Source organism: Mastomys coucha, unplaced genomic scaffold (assembly GCF_008632895.1).
Source record: "Mastomys coucha isolate ucsf_1 unplaced genomic scaffold, UCSF_Mcou_1 pScaffold16, whole genome shotgun sequence".
In the NCBI taxonomy this organism is placed as follows: domain Eukaryota; kingdom Metazoa; phylum Chordata; class Mammalia; order Rodentia; family Muridae; genus Mastomys; species Mastomys coucha.
The window spans coordinates 9477550-9501608 of record NW_022196898.1 but is presented as its reverse complement, the minus strand read 5'-3'; the positions used below and the strand labels follow the sequence as shown (position 1 = coordinate 9501608).

The window sequence follows — 24059 nt, the reverse complement described above, 5'->3', positions numbered from 1 at the left end:
CAGTGCCTGATCCATTATTAATTGCCCTATTTTTTTTTAATATTTTAACTTGCATTTAATCTACTTGACAACTTTGTGCATTTTAACCTATATGCCCGCATCATGCCATTTCCACTGCTCCACCCCTTACAGTACTGTGAAGTCTTTTGAATTTCACAAGCTATAATTGAGGCTCCCCTTGCATTCAATCAACAAGTAATTATAAATACATCACTGAACTAAAGACTAGAGGATCCCCCATAGGCAAATTGCGGTTTCAGTATATATCCCCCAAAGAAACATGCTGCCTGCTCAGAGAACAAGGAAGGGTGTCAGTCAGTCTGGGAAGTCAGTCTGAGCCTTTGAGATGAGCTCAGATTTTAAAGGAGTTAACCTTCTCTAAGAAGGTCCTTGCTTGCCGAAGTTCTGACCTCTTTCATATTAACACAACAGAGAGTATGAAGGATCCTGAGTATACCATGTGACTCATAAAGTAACCACACACACATACAAATGCATAACCAACATCTCACCAAGTAAATTTAAGTGTCTAATAATCCAGAGACCAGGAAAGGGAACAACAGACTGAAGCCCACGGTGATAACAGTAAATGCTAACTTAACAGCTGTGGAGTGCTTGAGCTGAGGTACTATCATGTGGGTCCAAAAGGTTAGAAAAGAAAAGCCCAGTTACATGCTGAACTTTAAAACTGGACACTTTAAAGACAAATAAATCGCTAGTAAGTGGACACGGCAGATGCATACAGTCTAAACAGTAAGCATAAGAATGCTCAAGTTAACATCAAATAAACCTCAAGACAAGGAGAATTACCAGCAATAAAAAGAGGCGCATCAAGACAAAAGGTTCAAATCATAGGAAGAGGGACAATCACTGATGAAGTACATGCGACAAAGGAATACAGAGAGGAAATAGGATTGATGTCTATGGAGTTGGGAAGATGGAAGAATACTGTCACTGAGGGAACAGGAGCAAAGCTGCAGCTAGAGGCTGATCCTGGAGCCCTAAAAAGCGGATAGAATACACAGGGTGTGGTGGGCCACAGATGGAATTCTGTCTTTAACGTAAACACACTAAAGGGTCTAAGCAAGGGGGTAGCAGCCAATCATACAGGTCTGCAGTGAGAACAACTGGTCAGAATAGGGTGAAAATGACAAAGGCATGTGGAAATAACAATCCAGAGGCCAGAGGGTTCTGAGTCAGGTCACAACTAAACCTAGTTCCCTAGGGATGCACAGGAAGAGAGGAAACTAGAAAGGACAAGGGTCTAAGACAGACCTCAGGGAAAACCCAATACTGATCTAAGAGTCAGATAGAGAAGGGCACTGAGACTGCATGACCCTTCCAGGAAGAGGAGGAAACCTGATGTGCTTTAATTGAGAAGCCCAGGGAGGTCTTGGAGCAGGAGAGAGCAATGCTGTCAAGTGCGTCTGGGATGTGGACACCTCTGGAGACTGAATTCTGAAGGCCCTAAAGCCACACACTGGTTGGTGAAGAAGAGGTGGGAAGCTCACAGAATGATTCTAGAAAAGTTTGGAGAAAGAGTGAAATAAGGAAATGGGATCATGGGGTAGAGGGAACTTGAAAATGTGCGCTTGTGGATTGTGTTTCACTGATACCAGGAAGGAGAATAGGAATGAAACAAGCTCAGGAAAGAAATGATCTCCTGGGGAAACTGGGAAAGGAGATATCATATGACATGTAAATAAAGAAAATATCTAATAAAAAAGTGATCTCCTGACTCTACATGCAAGACAACACAACTAAACGCAGTGCTGAATCATCCCAGACACTCAAAAGATGGGGAGAGACTGCATACACTGTCCAGTGTAGAACTGGGCCCAGAGCAGGGAGGGGATCTCAAAGTCCTAGTCTCTAATAAGTGTGCAGATGACCTTGTTTGAACTAGTATCTTTGTAGATGGAAGCAAGTCAAAGTGGGGTCATACTGAGTATGTGGATTTGGATCTAGTAGGTTAGTGTCCTGATAAAAAAGAGGTACAAACAGAAGAAAAGACAGTAAAGTGAAGATTGGGAGTTCTCTGGCTACATACCAAGAAGGGCCTGGACTAACCGAAGCTATAGAACACAAGGAAAGACCCTGCCTGGGGCAAGCTGAGTGATCAAGTGACCGTGGCCTGGTTGATGGCGTGGTTCCAGACTTCTAACCTATGAGAAAACAATTCCCAGTGTTTTAATCTGTCCAAGCTATGGTGCTCTGTTCCAGCAGCCCTAGGAATCTACATATGAAAAGGGGACTTCTGCCATCCCTCAGGACAGTACTACTCCCCAGCCATGTGGCCACAGTGGGGAAGCCACCACTCAGTGTACAGAAGCTGAGACTGCGACTTTGCAGTAGGGACCAATTTCTATCTGCACTCCTTGCTTAACTCATCACCCAAGAACCATCTGGGAAGTTATTAAAAGGAGATCAGCCACGGTTATACATGATGATGAAAACATTACTACCAGCCTCCTTAAGAGGGCAGGGCTCCTGTGAGAAGAAATCTTTCCTCTCCCTTGGCCTCATCATCTCTAATACCAGGGCCACATTTGCATCAAAGCCACACCAAAACGGTTGTCTTTGTCTGTCTGCCATCATCTACATTGCTATTAATATTCACCACCCATCCTATCCATACCTGCAGCCTGACAACCAATAACAATCAGACCTGAAATAAAATCAAAGGATCAACCTAGCACAAAACAGCGAGAGCTACCTTCATACTATGCCTACCAAAAGCCGAAGAAAATGTCTTTGAGTCTAGCACTCAGGAGGCAAAGGCAGGCAGATAGCTGAGTCAAGACCAGCCTGGTCTATAGAATGAGTTCCAGGACAGCCAGGGCTACACAGAGAAACCAGCTGGGCAATGGTGGCACACACCTTTGAGTCCTGCACTCAGGAGGCAGAGGCAGGCAGATCTCTGAGTCAAGGGCAGCCTTGAGAACTACAGAATGAGTTCCAGGACAGCCAAGGCTACTCAGAGAAACCCTGTCTCAGAAAACAAAGGAAAAAGTAATGTCTTTTCATTGTGGTAATAGGCATACCTCTCTCCCTGATGTCTAGGCAGTACACACATGCCTCATATAACTTGTAAGTGACGTAGGCAGGCTGAGAACTGTTTTTACAAATTGAAAAACTAAGGCTGGGTACTGAGTACTGAGTAGAAGTGAAGTTCAGGTGGTATTACGGTTTGAACCTTAAGTGCCCACCTGAGGGACCTCTTAAAAACACAACTCTTCGGGCTGCTACTGGTAACAGTAAGGAGCTGTGTCTTTGGCTACCACTGTTGTTGACAGAATCAGGTCCATAGATTTCCAGTTAATCTACCCCCGCATCCTGGCTCCCTACTGCTCTCCTGTGAAATGGCGGCAATGCTGCCCACTTCACATTCCCAATGTGACACAGTCAGAGCAGTAGCTGGCATATGCGGACTATTTTTAACAGAGAATCATCCCAAGCATCACCATCATGATCTTTATATGGCCAGCATACACAAGGCCAGCCAGTGCCCATGACCGAGTGCTTAGAAACTCTTAAAAGGATTAAAGGGAAATGTCCGCCAAACAGGTGAGTACCAAACACATACTCTAAGTGCAAATTCCCCTCCACAATGGCCCTCCCTCACTCCAGCCCCGCTGGCCAAGTAAGGCTGCCATTTCCTCCCTTGTTTTAAAGTAGAACTAGAGCCTTTGATTCCAATTATATCTAAATACAGTACACTTAGCATTTATTTCACTCATTTAAATAATTGTATCCCATTAATTCATACTCAAACCCCATTCAAATGCTTGTCACCCACTGATCTCAAACACCTGGATGTGGATCTCAGAAAGATTCCAGGAAAACTGCAGGAGAAAGATACTTGAACTTTTAGATTTGCATATGCATAAGGCAGAAAAGGGAACTTAAGGGAACTTAAGTATCTGCTAGCTTACCCTACCCAGATTCAGTCACAAAAGATGGCTTTCTCTTTAGCTCCTCCATTGCCAAGGAGAGCCACAACCAACCCCAGATGATTCTCCCTTGCAAACTTTCCAAGATTCTTCCTTGCAACCCTATTTTTACTCAGCCTTTACTGTGGCCATCTGTAAGGTGATCTGAAGGTAGAGACAACAAATCCCAGCCTGAGCATATGTTAGTCCTCCAGTCAACTGGCATCCCCTCCTCCTCCCCTCCCCATCCTTAAGTACACCCCTATCCCAAGCTCAATGGGCTGCTGTGGGAAGCCATAATATGGGAGAACAGAGCAGATTCTCTTAGTGGTAGTGGCTGTGTTCATTCATCTTAGGTCAGCTGTTTGCAAACAGAGCTACCAACTGTAGTCTGGAGTCCAGGAAAACAAATTTCCCCTAGCCAGCATAAAAACAGAAAAAGCACCAGTGTGAACAGCTGACCTCTGTCGGTGCCTCCTAACCTCTCCACCCTTTCCAATTTCAGGAAGCTTGCTCACTCCCACATCTTCAGCCTTGCTTAATTCACAAACCTGCCAGGCAGTTCTAGCTATTAATTGCCACCAAAGCATCCCACAGCCAGGCCAGTAACAGGTTTTCAAGAAGACACTTAAAGAGGGGACTAGCAGAAATGCAAAGCTCTGTGGACCCCGTTCCTTACTAAGACTTCTTAACCAGTGGAATGGCTAAAGTCAGCTCAAACTCTTGGGGGCAGGTAGGAAGGTCTGACTTCTCATTTCAGTTCAACAGGGAGCTAACTGCTAATTTGAATTCCTGACATGTCACTACTGATCTAGCACAAATTCCTCCACTCTGAGGACTTCAAGTAACAGGACCCTGGACACTAGCTTAACAGTGTCCCAAGAAACCTGAACACTGTCCACACCCCCTCTTTTCTTTCTTTCTTTCTCTTTTTTTTTTTTTTGTGCCAATTCTCACCAACTGCCACTTCTTCTCCAGTCCTATTTAGGTTCATTTTTACTTTGTGGTTTGTTTACTGAAGCTACCTTCCTCACAACTTTCTGGGCTCTACTCTCTCCCCGACACTGGATTTATTAGGCATAAACTAGTGAGACAATTTAACAGAGAATCATGTACACTCACCTCCATCCCCTGCCATCTCCCACCATCTCCCACCATCCCCTGCCATCCCCCATAAGCAAGCTGCCAGGCCCAGCAATGGTCCAGCTCCAACAAGCCTGATTTGAAGAGCCCGCCCTGCCTGCCAGCCTACCCCTCCATGCCATCCCAGCACCCTGCAGTGTCTCTGAGCACCCAGTCTCTCATTACTGAACGCATGTAGCACCTTTAGCATCTCTCTACAGGAAGCATAACAATCGCAGTACAGGCTCCAAAGTCCAGTTCCAGCCTAATGTTAAAAATGGCACTGGAGAGGCCAGTGTTTCTTGTGCCTCAGTTTCTTCGTTTATAAAGAGCTAGTTCCACTCATCTTAGAGATGTTAGAGACTGGCGTGCACCCAGCTACACAAAGCACTCAGTAAAACCAGCCCAGTAAATACTGTCTACTATAATGTAACTGGCACTTTACATACTACTAAATTATATATTAGTCCTGGATCATAACATTAAAAAGAATTATCTATCATTTTAGAAATTGGCTTAAATGGGTCCGTGAACTGGACACAGACTTGCACGTGTTAGTACTACTCCAAAGGCAGGCTGATGCCAGTCCTGGTCCTCAACAGACAATGTGCACACAAGGATCATGAGGTGACATCACAGCAAGGCGGCCACTGTGTGCAAGCAGCAGTTCACTTTTCTGGCAACCTGTTTTTATCATATATTTATATCAGATTAAAATTTAATTCTAAAACAATCTAGTCCCTCACCACAGCTACTCTGATGAGCACTCTTCTCAGGGAGATGGAGAGCAGGTTCCTAGTCCACCACCATATTGCCCAGCACAGTGGGCAGCATACAGCAAGTACTGAGAAAATGAACATATAATCTCAAAAAGGTTGGTTATTTAACAATCTCTAAGCAAATTTCCAATAGTACTAGGAATTTAAATAGTATCTCCAATTCACAAAGAATCTTCAAAACAGTCAGTTGGCATTTCATTTAAAACATTTAAAATAAAAACAACTGACTCACAAAATATTTTCCACACTGCTATGCAGTAGGCAGCACTGTGCGTGGCTCTGTTAAAGCTGAGCAATGTTGGTACTGTCTTTCCTTGTAGGGCCGAGGGGAGGAACGTCTGGTATCTCCTTGGACCTAGTGTTTCACAGGTCCTCCCCACCTTTAAGAGAGCAGCGCTTTAACACAAAAGACCCCAACAACACTCCAGATGCGTGCGGTACTGTTAACATGTCATTCTTGCCAGTGCTTTCTGTGACATTCCTCTGTCAATCACCTCAGTGGATCACTCCACCATAAACGTGACTGTGAGAGGAAAGCAACTGATCCAGGACTCGATTCACAAGGCAGCGTGGAGAGGGAGGTGCTGCATATGACTGTCGGAAAAACTATTCTTTCGGAGGAAAACCTTGACCAACGTGACTCTGGAAATGTCTACAGGGAGCCCCATGGAAGTCACATCTCTTCAGCTTCCTTAAGAGGCGACTAAAACCACCCCTCCTTTGAAATGCTCCATCTCTGCCTCTCTACCCTTGTTTGGGCTCATCTGCCTTCCTCCACCGGGTTTTGTCAGTTCCTACTTCCTGTCCTAAAACACAAGTTCATGTATACAGATTCCACATATTCTTACCTTCCTCCCAACATAGTACCCAGTTTCCCACCTCTTATGCCAAGCACATGTGGGATCCCAGCACTCAAGAGGCTGAGAGCAGGTGCCTCTAGGCCAAAAAGGAAACATATAATTAATTTTAAGTCCCAGGCAAATAGAATACATTGGTAATATCAGAGGTAAAGTCAAGAAGATTGGGAATTAGAGGGCCAACCTGGGCTACATGAGATGGCCTAAGCCATAAGAAGGATCTGGAGAGATGGCTCAGTGGTGGAAAGTAACAGCTGCTCTTCCAAGAGACCCAGCCTCAATTCCCACTACCCATATGGTAGCTAAAACCTGTCTGCAACTCCAGTTCTAGGGGATCCACACCCTCTTCTGGCCTCCACATGCAAACAGAACACAGACATACATGTAGACAAAACATGCATATGCACACAAATACAAATAAAAAACAATAAATCTAAAAATCAAAAAGGGAGGAAGGAAGAATTCCTATCTCTGTGCTCAGAATTTCTGCCCAGGCCTTCTCCATCCAGCCTGGAAACCCATCCTCTCCGAACACTTATAAAAGGAACAGGCCGTGGCTGGCACTTGCTTACAAGTGGACCGAGTCACTGCTGGTTTATTCCCATCAGTACCTTTTAATGACTCTGGTATCCTGTGCACAAATGAGGTATGTTCCATCCCCAAGTTCTCAAAAGCAAGAACTATTTCCTCCACATCCTGGCACTGCCATGCCATGTCCCAGGTAGGGACTTAGCAGATTTCTAGAACAATTTACTGACAAGGACCGTTGCCCATTTCCAGGCCCAGCCAGCCAGAAGCAAAGGTAAGGGCGTGCATGCTGCACTAGATGCTGAGCAGTGACCCATCACTGCGGCGATAGGGGACTAAGGTGGGTGGGCAGGCGGGTGGGCGGCAGAGGATATGGGGAGCAAAGGTCCCAAAGACAAGGTCTAGGAAAGTAAAGGTCCCCTCAGGATTTTAACTGGCCTCTGAGACCACTCAGCTCAGGGGAGTCCAGCTCCACAGAATTCTGTTTCTCACAGCCAGCAGGCAACATTTGCCAATTTTCATGCCATCATAGGCATGCCTTAATTACCCCTAAATCTACAAATTTTCAGCTTCCACTAATGTAAATTTCAATTTTTGTGATTCAGAGACTTCTGGAATTGAAAACACCCAGAAAAAAAAAAAAAAAAACTCATAATCTCCCCTCCTCTTACTGCATTTCTCCACCCTCAGGGAAAAACTAAAGCGCTCTCTCTGAGGCACATTGGTTTGTGTGGATCAGTATCAATCCATCTACCCAACAGCCTAAGCCAGTGGTTTTCCAGGTCAGAGACCTCTGGGCTCTAAGTTCCCAGCTCCTTCCCTGTGAGAAGGCAGACTGGCTTCATGTCCCTCAGTCAAAACAACACGCTGCAACAGAATGAATGCAAACCAGGTATGAAACCCACACAGTCAAGAGATTTGCAAAAGTGTAAAACAACACCTTTTTTTCATCAATTCTTTTTATTTGAGAAGAGCTGTTTCTCATTAAAAAAAAAAAAAAATCCTAAGCCTGAAGGTGTACAGGTAAATCATAGAAAGCTTGTTCAGCTTGGAGGGAAGTTTGATTGCCAGCATACACATACCAAAAATAAGTAAAATTAGCCTACTGTTATATTTAAATGAGTAAATATAAAATATATTTTTCAAATTTTTCTGACTTCCAAAACTTTTGTAAGTCTTAAGAAATACGACCAGCCGGGCAGTGGTAGCATATACCTTTAATCCCAGCACTTGGGAGGCAAAGGCAGGCCGATTTCTGAGTTCGAGGCCAGCCTGGTCTACAGAGTGAGTTCCAGGACAGCCAGGGCTATACAGAGAAACCCTGTCTCAAAAATCCAAAAAAAAAAAAAAAAAAAAAAAAAAAAAAAAAAAAAAAAGAAGAAGAAGAAGAAGAAAAGAAATACTAATAACTAATGGAAAACAATTGTAAGGGATCTCTAATGCTTAAAAGATTGTAAAGAGAAAACGTTAGGGAAGTTCTGGCTTAAACTAAGAGTGTTAGAAACATTTCTATTCCAAAGTTGCATTTCTCAGGGTAGGCAGGCTACTGTCAATTCTGCAGATTCTCACGCCATCTCTAGGTTCGCATCAACCCTGCCAAACCTGCTAACGTGAATTCCTGTTGAAGAATATCCCGTTCTGCTTCCCTCACAAGCTTCCCAAACACAGAGAACAAAAAACATCTATGTGGAATCTCAGAATAAGTGAATGAGACTTTATTATGGACCTAACTATATATGAGATCATCCTCGATTATCCAGATAGGCACTAGATCCAGTGACAAGTATTGTCATGAAGGAGCCCTGAGCAGAAGAGGCAATAGGAGGCTGCGTGGAAATGGAAGATAACACTACTTGTAAAGAAACAAGGTGGGAGAAAAGAGAGGAGGGGAGGGGAAGGGGAGGGGAGAAGAGTGGGGTGGGGCGGGGTGGGGCAGGGCAGGGTAGGGAGGGGAAAGGAGGAGAGAGGGGAGAAAGGAGATAAGAGAGAGAGGGAGAGAAGGGAGAGAGGAAGAGAGGGGAGAAAGGGAGTGAGGGGAGAGAGGGGAGAGAGGGAAGAGAAGCAGCCAGGGAAGACCTGAAGTACCCACCAGGCAATGCAGAACTCAAAGAATTCTTCCCTAGACCTTCCAAGGACCTCTGGGCACCCTGATTTCAGACTCCTTAATAGAACTGTGGGAAATAAATTCCTGTTGCTTTAAAGCCCACCTCCCCAACCCCAAAACTTTGTAGTAGCTTCTTATAGTAGCCACAAGTAACAAAGGAGTCACCCTGGGGACTCAGTGTGACTCTAACAACTACTTTGGCCTTCTTCACCTTAAATCTCAACCACCACAGGGCAGCCAGGACTTGACCCCATCTTTCCACCTCCACACCAGAGCAAAGCAGTAAGTCTAGGCCCCAGAGCCTATGCTGTTGCTCTCAGAGATCCTTGGCACAAGCTGGTCCCTCCCTCTGCAAGTTCACTCCTCGTCCTCAGCACCACCTACTCCTACTTAAGCTCCAGACTCAAATCCTTCTTCATCATGTTCTATGAAAAAAAAAAAAAAAACAGGTCACTTTCTATCGATCCCACAGCAATCTGATAAGCATTGAAACCACACTGTTCCTCATTTACCTGACTAGCACTCCCTCGGTCCCCATTTCTCCACTCCTGAACTAGGTGAATCCAGAAAGGTCTAGTGTGTGTGGCTGTATGGTGGCCCAGAGCAGTAGTTCCCCTGGTTTCTACCCACTAGATGCCACCAAGCAGCAATACACACATACTCAGACGTGACAACCTAGTGTCTCCAAATACCGCCAATGTCCCAGGGGAAAATCAAGACAAAGCGCCCTAGCTGAGAATCTGCTGTAGACTGAAAGCTCCAGGGCTCTGAGTCTAACGATTGTGTCCATTCGTTTAAAGACAAAAGCAAAAGTTCTGAGTCCTAGGTGTGAGTGGAGGATATAGCATGAAATCAGATTTGGGTCCTGTCCTCACGAAGCCCAAGTTGGCAAAGAGCCTGAAGAGTGCTCAATAACGCCGGCTGAATGACTGAATCCGTTTGGCATGCACAAGTACAACAACATTCCCCTCATGACATGGAAAATAAAACTCAACAGTGGGAAAGGTCTCTTCCTCAGAGCCATAGCATTCTGCAACTAAGGAGGATCCACTTTCAGGTATGGCCAACTGACCTGGTGACCTGTTATCAATGAAGCTGATACAGAAGAACTGGCAGTTGCCAAAAAACAAAGAACACACAAAACAGAACCAAACAGACAAAAAAGAAAAAAAATTCACAACTGGTGAGCAATGGTCCCAGTAAACAAAAGAGCAAAAACTGCCTCAGTCAGAGCTACAGCTGTCCGCAGAGGTAGAGATGGGACCAGAACCTTCCTCCCACAGGAGAGCTGGCAAGCTGAGGCAACAGAACGCTGAGCTCAAAAGGTCCCACTGCCACCAAAGCATAAAGTACCCTTGAAAGCTAGGGATTCTCACTCTTGGGGTGACTTGGGGGTCCTTAGGGAAAAAACTGGAAGCTCACTAAATGGAAGGGCAATAATGTAAAGACAAATCAGGGGATTGAAGTGCTACCACAGATCAGTGGCAAGTCACTCTATGGAAGCGGAGTTTCCCTTAGTCACGGAGAAATTTGGTACACTCCACCTCTACCACTAAAGGCATGGCTGCCCCACATGGCCCAGACCTACAGGCCATCCTTCTCCAAGGCTGAGAACAAGGCTCTTCCCTCTCCCATCAAAACCCCTCCTGTTAGCAGGGTGTGGGTGAGAGCAAGGAGGGGTCTCTACCCTCTCAGGAGGTGGGGGGGGGGGGGGGGGGGGGGGGGGGGGGGGAAGCACTGTGGGAAGGTGAGACTGGGAGGGGGGCAGTGAGCAGGATGTAAACTGAATAAATAAATTAATTTAAAAGATATTTTAATTTAAAAAGAAACAAAAATCCCCTCCTGCCAAAAGCAGAAATAAAGGAGGCCACTGCTTGGCTTCTCTTGACTTCCAAGAGGCCTTGGTCCTGATGAACCTCATCTGGTGCCCTGTCTCTTGCCCATGCCCCGGACTGAGCCAGAAAATAAGAATTCTCACAAGTTAACCACAAAAAGAGGGGGGAGCATGATTCTCTGAGAGTGGAAAACACCAGTGACATTCTCCAAGTATTTGGTACCTGGCTCCAATGATGACTTAAAGAGAGCGGACTTCTATTGTTTACTTAACAAGAACTACAGGACCATCAATACCCCCACGTCAGCTCACCAGCTTAAGGATATCATGGGGGCTACTCACCAACATTTTGTGTCAGTTCTTTTCATTGCTTGCTTGCAAGATGGCCGCAGCTCCTCCAGCTACATATCCTCTTACTACCTTGCCAAACAGGGGGAAATGGAGGCATTTTCAAGGCCAAAGGAAAGGCTTTCCCCTTCGCCCGTACATCTACCAGAGGAAAATGGTCTTCCGCAGCAGCCCTGTACTAGATTTCCAATACACCTCTATCTAGAGCGAAGGTGTGTGCTTAGTCAAGGCTGAAAAATGGCATGGAGAATGAAGACCTGTTTCTATTATTATTATTATTATTATTATTATTATTATTATTATTATTATATATTTAAGTGGGAAATAAGAAAGGAAACGCAGAGGAAGCCTGATAGAAGTGCCTGCCTTCTGGAAAGCCTGACAATCAGCCTTCATTTACAAACTAAAGAAAGGCAATCCTAGTGGCCAGCGCTTGCCATGTCCTTGGTGTAAGCACTGTACTCCCACTATGGACGTCCTGGTGTAAGTACTGTACTCCCACTATGGACGCCTTGGTGTAAGCACTGTACTCCCACTATGGACGTCCTGGTGTAAGTACTGTACTCCCACTATGGACGTCCTGGTGTAAGCACTGTACTCCCACTATGGACATCCTGGTGTAAGCACTGTACTCCCACTATGGATGCCTTGGTGTAAGCACTGTACTCCCACTATGGACGTCCTGGTGTAAGCACTGTACTCCCACTGTGGATGCCTTGGTGTAAGCACTGTACTCCCACTGTGGATGCCTTCAAGTTATGAGCCTGACATCAGCTCACAAACATTTTCATGGCAGCTGGTACAAGCTGGCCATGCCAACATGCCACTGAATTAGACCTCACAGTCGATGTAAAAAGTTGACGTGATCCTTCATATTCAGCCACTCTAGATATCACGTGGTACAGATGGCAGAGCTGGAATGCTCTTGAAAGGGAGCCTGACCTCAAACCTGATGCTCCTCTCACACTCACACAAGCACCTCTGTGAAGGGAGTCAGGTAACTGTAGCAGGCTCTCTCCTAGGGACAACAAAAGGCGGTAGAAAGAACCATGTTTATTCAACCAGGCCTAGAAGGTAACTGGTGAGATTTCTTTTTTTCATCTTAAACCTCTCTACCCCGGGGCAGGGAAGGGCTGGGAGAGCAAAGATCTCTCTCTCATAGGAAAAAAAAAAAATGAAGGACAGTGAACATGAATTCTGTAGCTGGGCTGTGGACAAGGCTAGGCAGGGTCCTGTCATCTGCAGTATGTTAAGGTTCGTCTTCCCAGGTGGGAGACATCCCCAAAGACTTCATCCTCAGGTAGCTAATCAACTAAACCAGGAGAGGCTTCTCTTCAGCACCAAGACTGGAAGAAGCTTGAAGCACAGGAAAGGGAGAGGTGCCTGAAAGAAGAAAAGTCTTCTTTCCGAAGAGCCCAGGTACACAGGATATGGGACTCTGAGCTGTCAACCCACAGCGATCATCAGTATGGCACTGCACACTGCAAATCCCACAGTGATCATCAGTATGGCATTGCACACTGCAAATCCCAGCTATGAGGAAGGGCCCAGGAGTTTGACTAGTAACTTCAAACCATTAGAAGAAAAAGGACAAGAGAAGTGGGGGGGGGGGGGGGGAGGAAGAACAATAATACAGAAGGCCCATTTTTAAAGGCAATCAAAATTAATTAATTATGTTTTAGGTTATTTTCCCCCAAGGCAAAAACACTATAAGGCTAACATTACACCTTGAAATGCAGATTATTAGCAAAAAGAAGAAATTAAAATTGCTAACCCAGGGCTACTGTCCCAGAGGTATGGTTTAAAAGTATTCCCCAAGATTCACATTACCCTAATGCTAGAAAGCTCAGGGGTGGGTCCTTTGAGAAATGAGTGGTCAGTCAACTAGCTAAGCCCCATCCCCACACCTTACCATCTACTCTGTCAGGGGTCTGGAAATGGGTGGGTATTAAAAGTAGGGCTTCCCACTCTTGATCTGGTACATCTGTGAAATCCCATAAAGTAGAAAGAACCTGCCCCCCCCCCCGCCTTATCAAATGATAACCTCTCTATGCTGAATATCCAAGCCTTCAAGACTGTGAAAATGTATTTCTCTTCCTTAAAAAAAAAAAAAAATTAAGGACCTTAATCTAAAAATTACCCAGGACTCTGTCATAATGTTATAAAATGGACTCAAAGACCCAGAGTTAACAAGACTTCTATATGATGCAGATACACATTTTTAAGTAAGAATTGTGCTTTTTTGTTGATTTAGAGAGGGTTTTTTCCCCCTCATTAGTAACTTTCCTAAGGCATTAAGGAATTGAGAACAGTTGCTGGACTCGCTGTCAGTGTGGACCAGCTTTAGAAACTGCCTAGTGATAACAAAAGTCTTCACACACTCCCAGCTTCTGTCAATGTTGAGCAAGGGTGGCTCTAGCTCGCCTGCATGGCGCTTGCGCTCGCTTGCTCTCTCTCTCTCTCTCTCTCTCTCTCTCTCTCTCTCTCTCTCTCTCTCTCTCTTTCTTTCTCTCTCTCCCACATCCCCCATCCCTCCCTCCCTCTCCCTCCCCCCTCTCTCTCTGCCTCTGTCTCTCTCTGTCTCCCCCCCCCCTTCTCTGTGTTTTCTCGCCATCTTCCCTCCACCTGGCCCTGGCCTCCCCACTCAGGGACAAAGGTTACTTTTTGCTTTTCTCCATGCTGAGCCAAGGCAGCTTTCCTTCACTGCACAGGGACTTGAAGCTTTAGCCACTTCCCTCATGCTCACACTGCCTACTCCACCAGAGCAGTGGCCAGCCTCCAGAGGAAGCTCAAAACCTCTCTATGAGAAAAGCCTGAGAACAAAGAGCAGGACCCCCACACCTCCACACCCTCCCTCGAGTGGAGTCTGGTTTTCTCTCCTCTGCTAGCACCTGATGCTGCCCATTCACGTGTATACACCTGAGTATGGGGCTGTTAGCATAAGTCTCCACACTCCATTCTCACCTACCCAAAGACCAGACCTCACTCTGTGGTTCTCCGCCTTCCTGAAGAACCAAATTCCATCTCAAGTGTCAACCTGTGGGGACACAGCCATCAGGCTAAAGGACAGTGGCTGCCACCCCCACAAACAGGCTCACCTAAGTCCCTAGAGTCCAGCTGAGGACCCAGTGACAGGTCAAACAAAAACCTCACAGCACTGCTAAATTAAAGCAGGGCTTTTGTTTTGTTTTGTTTTGTTTTGTTTTGTTTTTGCCACAAAGCTAGCTCACCTCTCCTTTGCCTCAGGTTAGCCAGGAGAGTCCATGGGAAATAGCTTCTGGTATTTCCAGACCCGGGCGTGGAATTCTACTCAGCTATAAATGCTTTACAGCTGGCTGGAAGCAAGCCTAGGCTAAGAATGAGGTGTTAGATCAGTTTCAAGGGAAGAGGAGCTAAATGCTCACTCACTCTCAGAGCTTAGTTCCCAAAGGGACCCATTCTTCCAGTAAGACGTAAGAAAAGACTGAGACACAAGGTAAGTACTGAGCAGGGGGCAGGAGCACGACAGAACCCAAGCTGCTCTGCACACAAGCTAAGACACTGGTTCTCTAACTCAGTGTGCTGAGGAAGCACCTAGAAAGGTTATTTACTTCCTGAGTTTCCTCCCACTAGTTCTGACTAGGCGGTCTGGGGTGGAGGAGGTGAAATACTGCATCTATCTCCCGGAAATGACAACTAGTTGCATTTCTCCTCTGTCCAGGCTCATCTACCAACACTTTTTCAAAGTGGTACTGGTGACTGGGTAGGGCCTTAGGCATACCAGGCAAGACCTCTCTGCCTTCTGAGGACAACCCCCTGACCTATCTGGCTGACTTTTCTTAAGGCAGCCAGAATAAGAACTGAAACAGAGCTTTCCACCCAAACTCTAACCTGACTCCCCTAGAAACATCCTTCATTGAATATTGGGATTTTAAGGAAGTCTGAAGCAGCACCTCAGCTCCCCCAGGCCAACAAATTCCTCTCAGGCAAGGAATATTCTAGAACCAAATGTCTCCTTAGCTTCTGTCTTCCTCTTCCAGGCAACTGGCCAATTTGTCCGGTCTTCCCTGAGAACTCAATGTAATCTTCCCCATTCCTCCACCATTGCTCCTCCCCCGTGTCTCTGAATTTTGTTTATTTCTTTCTCAATTAGTATCTTGCCGGGCGGTGGTGGCGCACGCCTTTAATCCCAGCACTTGGGAGGCAGAGGCAGGCGGATTTCTGAGTTGAGGCCAGCCTGGTCTCCAGAGTGAGTTCCAGGACAGCCAGGGCTATACAGAGAAACCCTGTCTCGAAAAAAAAAAAAACCAAAAAAAAAAAAAAAAAAAGTATCTTGTCTAACCATAGGCACAAGGCAGTCATGCGATCACCAGCAATAAACCCTCACCCTCACGCAGCTTACATTCAATGTGGTTGGTGGGCCTGTGATGTGAGTAGATGTAGCACCATAAAAACTGAATTTCAGACACTGAATTTTTTACTACAAAAGCCTAGTAATGCAGGGTAAGAAGCTGAAGATCGGCTGCGAGAGAGGTTCCCTCTTTGGGACAATCTCTTAGCTGAGAACCAAGAACAATAAACACCACTATAGCAATGGACTGGGACCTAATAAAGAGCCAGGCCTGTTGGAAGGGGAGAGAGCAGCCATGGCCCACTGTACAGCCAGAAGCCTGAAGAGTACACAGCTGGAAGCTGTGAGTAAAACCAGATTTCTAAGGCAGGTCTCACGGATATTGTCATCAGTACCGCAGAAGGAACCGAGACATCAGCTACTTGAAGCTGACCTGTGTGGCAGGGATCATGTGCAGCACGCGTCTCCATGCTCTGCATGCAGCAATTGGTTTGAATGCAAACCTCATCTCACAGGTGACGACTGTGAATCAAAGATGCAAAGATGGTAGATGATAGAGCCACAACTCTTGAGGCAGGCTAGTGGGTGCAGGGAGCAGCAGTGGAGGTGAACTCGGACCAGGATGGTGAGGCTGTGAAGGGTCTGTATCCTGAAGGCTTCATCCTAAAGCGTAAGAGAATGCTGGTGGGGGACACACTGGGCTTTTCTGACAGGCTCTTAGATAGGACTAAGGAGAGACGGAGCTTCTGAGGAAAGCACCACCAAACTATGATGGCCTGCACTGATAAGCCAAAGCTCCTGCAGCTTCAGCCCATAAAAAGATCCTTAAGTGAAATTCCCTAAGAGGATGGTCCTGCAGAGTGGAATGCCTCTGAGCTCTCAAAGCAGGTTCTGGACCAGCAGTATCAGATTACCATCCATCTGCTTAGAAATGCAAATTCTGAGGCCACTCCTCAAACCTGCTGAATCTGAGATCCAATAACCTGGGTTCCTCCCCAACTCCAATTTTTTTTCTTTCTTTCTTTCTTTTTTTTTTTTGGTAGTTTTTGGGTATCTGAACCCAGAGCCTCATACAGACTAAACAATCAACTGCCAGCAGCTTACACACCCCATAGATCAGCATTTGTTCTAAACCTTTCAGGTGAGTCAACTCTACTCAAAAAAGCTAGAAGGCAACTTGCTTGCACACAGCTTGCCAACTCTGCAAAGTCAAGCTGCCCCTCTCCTGAGCAGCCCTGCTCCACAGATTTACACAATCCCTCCCCTAGACCCTGCTGGTGGCTCCTCTACCTAGAAACCTACTACCCCAATCCATTTTTCTTAACCAATTTGATTTCCTGGATGTGTTTACTATTCAACTGTCCAGGCCACACAGTCAAGGTAAAACAGTCCTGCATCCTTCTGGGATCTCATTCCACCTTCACGGTCCTGAGCCTTCACAGCAGATAACAAGGACACTCTGGGAACTCGCCTAGCTAAGCTTTCCCAACACCTCTGATGCTACGTTCGCTTCTACTCACTTGACTCTCTTTCAATAATATATTAGGAGAAATATCTGTGCTCTTGGCATTCCAGAAACCTCACTCAGGGCCAGACATGTCAATGACAACAAACATGGACCTCTGCTGTCCTTGAGAAACTGTCCCACTGGTAGGAAATGGCCAGATACAAACAAATAACTGCAGATGATACACACGTCAGAAAGGCCTGAGAAGGTCCCTGGGCTGAAACCAATACGATGACAGACAGGCCGGACAGTAATTTTTGACAGGAAATAGTTGCATGCTGAATCTATGACCAACTCTAATTGAAGTTCCTTACATACATTGTATCCAACCACCTTGCAGAAAAGTAGTAGTCACCGTCTAACTCTAAAAGGGAAAAAAAATAGTATAGAGGGAGAAAAGGGGTGTGTGGACAAAACAGCCAAGATTCAGGCAAACAGAATGGCTCCAGGGCCCACCTGCTAGATGACAGCTGTATGAGAACAGGATGAAATGTTGAGTTTAGATGAGAAGAGGCAGGCAGGTGTCCAGATAGACTGAGATCAACATAGACAAAAGTTCCAGGAAGGAGAGAAGTCAGCCTAAACCCAGAAGAGAAACTGAGCAAGTTGGTGAAACTCAGAGGGAGCATCAGATGAATTAGAAATCCAAACTATGCCAGAAGCAGATCAGGCAAGACACACCGGTGTGTAAGATTGGTAAGTAGGTAAGCTGTAAAGGAGGGAGAGTGAAGAAGGACTCCTTCTTTTCTGAAACCCCACTTTTAAAGCTTGCAGGGCAGTCTGTGTGAAGATGACAAAGTATTCTACCACCACATTTAATAAAGTCTGAAGGGAGGCCAGGGTACTGCAAGCTGGTGAGGGAATTCAATCAATTGATGAAGCAGGTTAACGGATCTTCTTTTCATTACGCCTCCACAGAGTCCTCATGAAGGATTCCACTCAGTGGCCTGGGATCCAATTTCCAGGACACTCTTATCACTTCTTATCAATAAAAACTACATAGATAGCAATGAGGCAACTTTGGTCCAGTTAAGAATAGGGATTTTCTTACCCAAATATGGGGAAATTTTTCATAAAGTTTTACCTTGTTTTTCCTGAAGAGCACAACTAAACTAGTTGACAAGAGAGAAGTGATCCAAATTCGCCAACCACTAAGATGCTCGACCATAATTCAAAACTCACTGCTATCAAACCGGAAGCCTGCACTTCCTCCATTAAATCAATGCTTTAGCTCAATGGGGTGGTACAGGTCTATGATCTCAGGACTGTGGAGACTTGAAGCAAGAAGATCTTGAGTTCAAGATCAGCTTGGGTAGGTCAGTGTGACCTTTCTCAAACAAAATCGCCACAGCTCTCTGATGGATAATGGTATAGATTTGCTCTCCTTCAAATATGTGTAATTATACATTTTGTGTTTGCGTGTAATAATATATATGTGGGTATGTGTGTGATGTCTTATACAACCATATACATATTGCAGTAAACTGTGAAAATCAAGACTGTCCAGAAAGCACGATACAGTTTAATAAAAGGGTAAAATTACTGACTGTACAAGGACAGGGTGGAAGTTTGAGAGAGTAGTATAACACATTAATAACTGAAGCTTAGGAATCTGCTCGCCAACAACCAAAAAAACAGCCAAGCACCTGTTCCATATTGTACCCAAATTTGACTACAGCCACATATAACTCTCTCCTCAAGAGAGATAGAATATCGGTCACCTGGGGGAAAGCGAATCGTTAAGAGTAGCAGCGCAAGTCATCGCAAGCATAGTACAGGTTTGAATGAGTACTGCCCTGATAATCCAATGTCTACTTATTCACTACACACTTCAGATAAATCAAGTGCTTCTGGGCTCCAATCATCTTATTTTCTCAAATCAAAGTAGAAAAAGTACCCTCTACTATCCCTTCTTCCAGTTTTAGATTTCTAGAAAGTGACCCAATATCCAAAATTATTCTTTCCAGGATCCAAATCCTGAAGTGACTGTCATATGTAAAAATAAATGCTAAACAAGCACACATGCTAATCCAAGGTACCAACCCGAAGCTAGGGAGCTGTCTCATTACATCACTCTCCAGAAAGACATGGTGAGACATTCATTTTAAGACGAGAAAAGTCAACAAATGAACATCCCTATCCCTACCAAAACTTTTAAAATGTTCTACCAGTAATGCTTAAATCAACTTCCTTTATACTTGGTCCTTAGAGTCTCTATTCTTTCCAGACCTTAGGAGCTTCGTAAGGACATGCTGCCCACCTGTGAACTTCCCAGCCATCTTCAATCTTAACTACTCCCCTGATCCTCAAACTCACTGTGATAAGGCCAAGAGGAATTGCTCCTGATGGTTTTTCAGACACATTATTAGCCATTCTGGGCTGAGCCTCTACTAATGAGACAGATACATTTATCAAAACAGAAGCCTGAAAGAACTCTTACTTGCCAAGTCCTCTTGTGAAATCAGTGGACATGCATACTTTTTAGTAGACTTTCCAGGCTCACAGGAAGAATAGAATGCATGGCCATTTCATGTTTAACTATAGAAAAGAGAAGATAGGTGGGCTGTAGCTGGAAACATCTAAAAGGACAGCTGGGGAGCAGGTGAACCAAAGAAGAAAAGACTGGCAAGTCTCTGAGCAAATTGTATAGCCAAGGGCGATCATTATTGTGGCTGGAGAGTTCTTACATAATTACTTGTTAACTCCTGACACATATCTACATAGCTTACACTAACCACTGAAGCTACTGTATGTGCAACAGCCAAGGTTTCTCCAATTAATCTCATTCAAAGAAATAAGTAATCTGGAAGCTATTCCTTTCTAAGGTAACTTGCCTGCCTTTACACATACAAAACGGCCTCCGGGAAAGCCAATTGCCTCTCTAGAAACAAAATTCGGTGTTTCTCTTTAGTATTGTTTTCTTAATTTTTTTTAAAGGAGAGAGATACAGAGGTACATCCACAGAGCCAAACATATGATCACCTCACTAAAATCGACTTCCATTCCAAACTGGAGGATGTGAAAAGGGTCCCTCCCCCCATCAGTGCCTATACCGCTGGCGCAAAACGCAAGACCACGGTGTCCGCTGTACTGCATTCCAGCATTTGTCAAAAAAGTTTACGAGAGGATTTATCGAAGCGACGGAGTAAAAAAAAAACAATAAAACAAGCAGAAACGGAGGAACGCGAGCAAGAAGATGCTAGCCAGGATAGAAGCGGTAAAGCGCCCAGCAGCGCGGTGCAAGGCCCGACAACCGGGAAGCGATCAAGCCCCCCGCAGAGCGACCGCCCAGCGGAGCACGGGGGGTTGGCAGGCTCTGGGTCTCAGTAGCCCAGGGTCCCCGATCCCCCTAACCCGGGCCCCGCCTCCGATCCACTCCCCAGCCCTTCCCCCGCAGCGCCGCGGACGCCCGCCGGGCCAGCTTGGCCCCGGGTCAGCGCTGCGGAGCGCCGCACAACCGCGGAGGCCGCCGGCGCCCTTACCTCCTTCTGCTTAGGGTCCTGCGGGTAGACGTCGGGCGGCCCGAGCCGCGGGCGCTTCAGCGGTCTCTGCTCATAGCTGAGAAGCCCGAAGGCGGCCATGATCTCTCATGTTAACCGGCGAAATGAATGAGAGTTGGAGCTGGAGCAGCCGCCTCTGAGCACCAGGGAGCAGCACTTTGCAGACAGACTCCCTCTTCCCTCCACTCTGGCTCGCCGTGGCGCTGCAGGCAGGAGAAAAAGCAGGTTGGAGACGGCCGCTGCTGCCCGCGCGCAGACGCGCTCAGGGGGGCCGCCTCCGTGGGCACCCCGCTGCGCCGAGCCCCGGGACGCCTGCTCCGCGGGCGGCGGCGGGGCTGGAGGTCGGCCAGGGTCCGCCGCGGCGCCGGCCTCCCGCCACCCCCACCCGGTCCCCGGAGGGAGGAGCAGCTGATGGGGACGTGTGACTTTCTTCACCAATGAACCCAAACCCACCCAGGGGGGCACAGGCTGGGGTGGGGGAAGGGCACAAAGGGGGGAAAAAAACTTTTCTTGGCGCCTAGGCGGGAGGTTCGGTGCCCGCCGAGAACCGGGCGTCCCCGGGCCCCGCGAAGGCGACGCGCGGCGGCCCGCGCCCACTTCCTGGCTCGCCGTGCCCCGCGCCCGCAGCTCTGCACCCGGAGGACCCGCCGCCCAGGCACGGAGCCCGCGGGCGCGGAGGGAGAGAGGCCGCGAGAGGCGAGGATGCGGACGCCGAGCGAGGCCGGTGCCTTCCGGGCTCAGCTGGTGCACGAGCTGCGCGGGTCCCCTCGGCGGCGCCGGGGCGCTTTGCTGGCTGCTGGCTGCCGGCTGCCGGCTGCCGGCTGCAGCGGCCGCGGCGGCTGGAGGGGGCCGCGCTCGCCGTGGCGCGGGGCCGACTTAACCCTTTGCTGGCCCTCCCGGGGCTGGGGAGGAGGTGAGCAGAGGTGGCCGCGAGCACCGACGGACACAGCGGGACGGACGGGCGACTCGGCTCTCCCGGGCCACCCCTAGACGTCGAGCTCCCCGATCCCCACCCCCAACAGTTTACCTGTTGGTCCCCAGCTAGAGGCTAGGCAGGGGCGGGCGGCCGGGACGCCCTGGCGGCCGCAGCCTCCATCGCTCCGATAGGGTTGGGGAATTGGATTTGACGTTGCGAGGTGTCTGGCTCGCCAGACTGCGGACGCCGCGAAGTTTGCGACTGCCTGGGGGCGTCGCTCGCTGTCGCCGGCGTTCTCGCCCCCACGGCCCCGGGAGCGCGAGCTCCCGAGTTGGCGGACGGCGGCGCGGCGGCCGCACTGAGCATGCCCAGCTTGGCGGCCGGACCGCGGAGGAGTTGGCTGCGAGCGCCTCGAGCGCTCCCATCTGCCTCTCCGGGTTTTCGCAGCCGCAGAGTGCGCAGTCCACGGGCCCTGCGCCCCAGCTGGCTGCAGGGTTAACCCGGCTGTGGAACCAGCACCAGGAGGGGACCCCGGGCCTCGAGCTGCGCCCTCCGCCTCGACCCCTCCTGCGGTCGCCATCCCGACAGCCTAGGCGAAACCTCACCTGCTCGCATCACAGGGATGGGAACCGCGGGGAGGGGGGCGATCCTTTCGGGGATCTGATCAATCCACCTGCCGGCGCCCCTCGCTTGCTCCAGGTAGACACAGAGATGCGGGGCCAACAGCCGTGAGCTTTGAGACCTAGCCTCGGAGGCGGGCCCAGTGTGTCCTAAGGGACCCTGCAGGAGGCGCGCCCAGGAGAACGCGCCAGCACTTGGCCAAGAATGATGGCTGCCATTTATGGAGTCTTCCTTTGGTTGTATGATCTTGGTGGTCTGAATTTGCTTCTAACAACAAACCCTCCAAGGTTTTACTTCACCCTCTTTATAAATGAGGAAATTGTGTCAGCTCGGAGAGGTTAGATGACTTGTTCAAAGCTGCAAAAGCTAGTCGGAATTTGAACCTACCACTGCTGGAGCTCAGGTTTCTGACCTCACCCCTCTGCTTTGATAGGGAAGGGTTGTGTGCTTGATCTGCCCTTGGCCTGATTGTGTCACATTCCCCATAACTTGAGGAATGCCTTGGACTCCTAGTTCCCAGCTCTGGAGAGGATGGACACAGAATAACCTGCAGCCTTTCTATGGTACCTGGTACACGTGGATATATGAATGTCTACTCGATTTGCTGCCTTTAAAGCACCCGAGGGAAGGAAGTGGATAAATCGATGGCATTGTAGAAGACTAGTTCTCTATTGCTCACCCTCTGAACTACAAGTACCTACAGCCCAGCCTAAAAGCTGAATGGAGCTGTATGGGGCTAAATCCATCATTCAGTCTGAGCTAGGCCTCCTAAAGTATTGCCTTTACCTAAAGGTGCGTCCTTCCACTGCCCACCTTGCCAGGAACATTTCTCTTCTAATACCCTATATATAATAACTTCATGGTGCAGTTTGCCTTGTGTTATAGCAGCTATCAAATCCAGTTCCTTTGCTTGGAAGAAAATACAGTTTTTATTCATATCTAACTTTATTAGGAATTTTATCAAGCACACCAAAAAGTGAAGAAAGTATATAATAAACCCCTGAGTATTTATCATCTGTAATAATGTTTCACAATTTTCATTCCATGTATTTTCCCCATTCTCAATGAACTAATGTCTCTGCTGATTCAGTAGGGATAGTTTTCATTATTGAACGCAGCATGGCACTTGGCACGTCTCAAAAAATGTTGACTTGCGGGATGGATGACAGGTGGTTGAATGGGTAAATGGACTTAGGAAGTCATCACAAGTAATACTTTTCAGGTACTATATTATGCTGCTCAATCTGTTGTCCGTGGTTTGGTGAGAGACATATCCAAAGTTTTTCTCAGGGAGAACTGTCTTACTCTGTTCTGGTTTTGACCACAGCAACTTTTATAAAAGAAAACATTTAATTGGGGCGACCTTACATTCAGAGATTCAGTCCATTTTTGTCATGGCAGGAAGCATGGCAGCACATAGCAGACATGGTGCTGGAGAGGTAGCTTAGAGTTCTACATCCTGTCTGGGAGGCAGCAGGAAGAGACAGACACTGAGCCTGGCTTGAGAAGTTGAAATCCCAAAGCCCACCGCCCTCAGGTACTCACTTCCTCCAATAAAGCCACACCTACTCTAACAAGGCCACACCTACTCCAACAAGACTTTTCTTCCTTATCTCTCTCCATTAGCATCATTCCCTAATGACTAAGAGCTCAAATATTTGAGCCTGGGCAGAGGGTGGGG

At 47.4% G+C, this 24059-nt stretch overlaps 1 protein-coding gene across 7 annotated transcripts in view; it reads right to left on the bottom strand.

Annotated features, from left to right (window-relative positions):
* The window catches only part of Med12l (mediator complex subunit 12L), a 329972-nt gene extending 307416 nt beyond the window's left edge, over nt 1–22556 (bottom strand). For 4 of the 7 annotated variants that reach the window (XM_031373909.1, XM_031373912.1, XM_031373911.1 and 1 more), the window contains exons 1-2: nt 21869–22314; nt 20824–21044 (exon numbers count right to left, since the gene is read on the bottom strand). In XM_031373909.1, coding sequence (XP_031229769.1) covers nt 20824–20922 — 99 coding nt within the window. In that variant the 5' untranslated portion in view covers nt 20923–21044; nt 21869–22314. Of the gene's footprint in view, nt 1–20823; nt 21045–21868; nt 22315–22362 lie in introns of those variants that run through there. The other 3 variants (XM_031373914.1, XM_031373915.1, XM_031373910.1) reach the window with 2 other exon arrangements.
* Between the last annotated feature and the right edge of the window lie 1503 nt (nt 22557–24059).